Source organism: Propithecus coquereli, unplaced genomic scaffold (assembly GCF_000956105.1).
Source record: "Propithecus coquereli isolate 6110/MARCELLA unplaced genomic scaffold, Pcoq_1.0 Scaffold10, whole genome shotgun sequence".
In the NCBI taxonomy this organism is placed as follows: Eukaryota; Metazoa; Chordata; class Mammalia; order Primates; family Indriidae; genus Propithecus; species Propithecus coquereli.
This window is the reverse complement of record NW_012133858.1, coordinates 9,759,215-9,762,327: the sequence shown is the minus strand read 5'-3', so window position 1 is coordinate 9,762,327 and position 3,113 is coordinate 9,759,215. Positions and strand designations below refer to the sequence as shown.

Genomic DNA, 3,113 nt, shown 5'->3' with positions numbered 1-3,113 from the left:
GCCCGGCCAGTATCCTGAGAATTCTTACCTCCATGCATAACTCATTCCTGGAGAAGATCAGGCAAACTCAACCCATTCTTTATGGCCCAGGTAAATACCTCTTCCTCCAAGCCTACCCTGACTGCTTTAGCCCATTGAACTCTCACCTCTTCTCTCTTTATATGACCTATACCACTCATTTGCACCTGAGTGTGGACTAGCTGGCCCTTCTTTGGACATCTGCCTTGTTTTCTCAGGTAGGCGATGAGCTCCTTAGGAGCAGGACACAGGTGTTTCCTGCCCCCATGGTGTTTCCTCTATACCTGGGGCTCAGCAGACTTGTCAAAATCCAATTCAGAGTGGTGGGCACTGCTGATGAATATTTCATCACTCTTAGAGCAAGGATGGAAAATTGAAATTTGCAGGGGTAAAAGTGAGCACATAAACATTGATGAAGCTGTTTGCAAAATCCTATTGTTCTACTATGATGGATTAGTGAGAGAACTTTGCACCTGGGTCAAGATCAAGGGGATCCTTAGTGCTACCTTTGAAGTCCCAGCTCGAGTCCTCCTCCTGTCTATAACCTGCTGCTTTTGCTTTGGGCCTCGATTTCTTCATGTGTAAGTTGTGGTGCTGGATCAGCAACTAGATAATAACATCTCTCCCATTTCTGAGCTTCTGTGACTGATGATTCTAAGGCACAGGTCACATTTAACATTATAGGAGACCCGGGGGAAAAAACAAGCAAGGTGACACAGGATGTGTCAGCCTGGGCCAGGTGATCTATTTGGGCAAGATTAACAGAGCCAGGCATGGACATGCACTCCAGGACAGACACTCCACCAGCTGCCCAGACTTGAGCTGAATCAAACAGTCCAGTCCTTAGCGGCCCCAGATAAGGTCTTCGAGTCTCCCTGAGCCACTGACAGACAATGGCTATGCCATGCCAGTTATAAAACAAACCGTGGCTTTGTTTTGAAGAGAAATAAAGAGGCCAATTCAATTAGTGATTTGCCAACAATAACTGAGCTGAGTTCTAATACTTGGTGATTTAAAAAACCATCATGTTAAAAAGACCACCTCATCCCCAGTGACCCTGCAGGCCAGGGACTAAGATGACTTGGTTCGTGCAGCTCAGCCCCCTTACCCGTTTGGGGCTGTGCCAGCCACTGCCAGTGTGAACATCTGATATTGGAGTTGCAGACTTGGCTGGACCCCTTTAACCACATTCCCTCCTGACATTATCAAAGACCCCAAGTAAAAGAGCTCACCAGGCCCCTCAGACTTTGTGACCCATATGCCCAGTAGCGGAAGTTGGGGTCCGTTCTGTTTGAGGCATGGCTGTGTGCTCTTTGATGAATGCTGTTTTCAAGCTGAGGCCCGAGGCCTAGATCATTGTTCTGAGAGTGTGTCCTGGACCAGCCACACCAGCAGCACTCGGGCTGCTGGCTAAAAAGACTGATGCTGGGGGCCCAGCCTCTCCCTTATCTGTGGATTGAGACCTAAGGTTTGGCATTTTAACAAGCTCCTAAGGTGATTCTTAGATCCCATGATGATTGAGAACCACTGCTCCAGCTTCTTAAATGGCTTCCTAAGAGTTATTCTTGTGAATCCAGAAGCTGCCTGCAAATAGAAGGAACTTGCCACTTTTGATCAAGTGAATTCTTTAAAGTGGTACAAGTCTTAGAAAATATTACAATCTGTTTCTTCAGAATCCACAGAATACTGTGTTTTAATACCTCATTTTAAGTAATCAAAAGAATTGCTGGAAACCAGGCATAAAGAGAATTTGAGCAAAAGATGATCTATTTTCATATCAGAAATAATCTTGGGAGACAACAGGCACAAACAGTTGTCATAAAACATGCTCATCTGTCACTTGGAGGAGAGGGTGGCATGGAGACAGCTGCCTGAGGTCTCGGAATGACAGTGTGTGGAATTGTTTATTCCAACAGCCACTGCAGCCACACCCAGCACTGCTACCATTAGTGACCTACAGCCATTCTGCTTGCTCATAGACCCTTGTTCCAAACTATGTTCCTTCATGTTACACACCTCTGAGTCCCTACTAGATAGTTAGGGGTTACCTGAATACCCCCCCAAGCAGAGAGAAATCTGAACTGAGAGAGCCCTGAAAATCCCATTGATCCTCAGACTTGTCTCTCATTTTTACATTCTTTTCTTTTTTTTAGAGATGAGGCTTGTTATTTTGCCCAGGCTGGTCTTGAACTCCTGGCCTCCAGTGCTCCTGCCTCGGCCTCCCAAAGAGCTGGGATTACAGGTGTGAACCACCATGGCTGGCCTTTCGCATTCTTTTCTTACTAAAGGAATTTGTCATGGGCCCAGCCATCCGGGTAGGTCTAACAAAAAAAGGAACTGAAATCAAGCCATAAGAAGTGCCTCCTGGAAGAGAGAGAGAGCATGATTGTTCATACCTGCTCCGAGTTTAGGGCCTCCCAATACTTCTGCTGCAGAATAAAAAGAGAGACAGAGAAAGCGTTGGACAGATTTTGCCACCATCACAGAGCAGAGCAGAGCTCAGTGCCAGCCCGTCTGCTCAGTGAGCCAGAAGACAGGCCCTCAGATGGTTGGGGGACGAAGGGACAGCTGACTTCAGCCAAGCAGCAAGGCAGCAGCTATTAGCAGTTACAATTTAGTTAAATGATCAATAGCATAATTGTGATAATTATGAAGGGCTGCAGGTCCTGAGAAAAATTATAATCTATAGAGATTTAAAAATTACTATTATTAGAAATTATTACTATTAGGAGTAGCAGTAATAATAATAAATCTCCCATTTATTAACCACATGGCTGAGATGATTCATCTCAAACCCATAAAACTAAGAAAGAGAGTTGCCAATAAAATCCCCACCTTGCAAATACGGGGTATTTGCTACCAGCCAAGACTCATTTGTAATCAGCGTTTACTGCATGGTTGGTTCCTCTCCAAACCTCAAATATGTCTGACTCAAGTTCTTGAAGGGCAGGCACCACAGTCTGCTCTCGTTGCACCAGCGCCTCATGCAATGCCTGGGAGATGTGGATTTCTGACATAGAGATATGAATCTTCAAATGTCTGTTATATTGATTTGTGAATATCTATTAAATTGAATGGCTGCCAATCTGAACAGG

At 45.2% G+C, this 3,113-nt stretch overlaps 1 protein-coding gene across 1 annotated transcript in view; it reads right to left on the bottom strand.

Moving 5' to 3' along the window:
• Window positions 1–3,113, bottom strand: part of TMEM44 (transmembrane protein 44) — a 36,977-nt gene that overhangs the window by 5,458 nt on the left and 28,406 nt on the right. Inside the window, exon 9 of the mRNA XM_012639816.1 lies at window positions 2,415–2,444. Coding sequence (XP_012495270.1) covers window positions 2,415–2,444 — 30 coding nt within the window. The remainder of the gene's footprint in view (window positions 1–2,414; window positions 2,445–3,113) is intronic.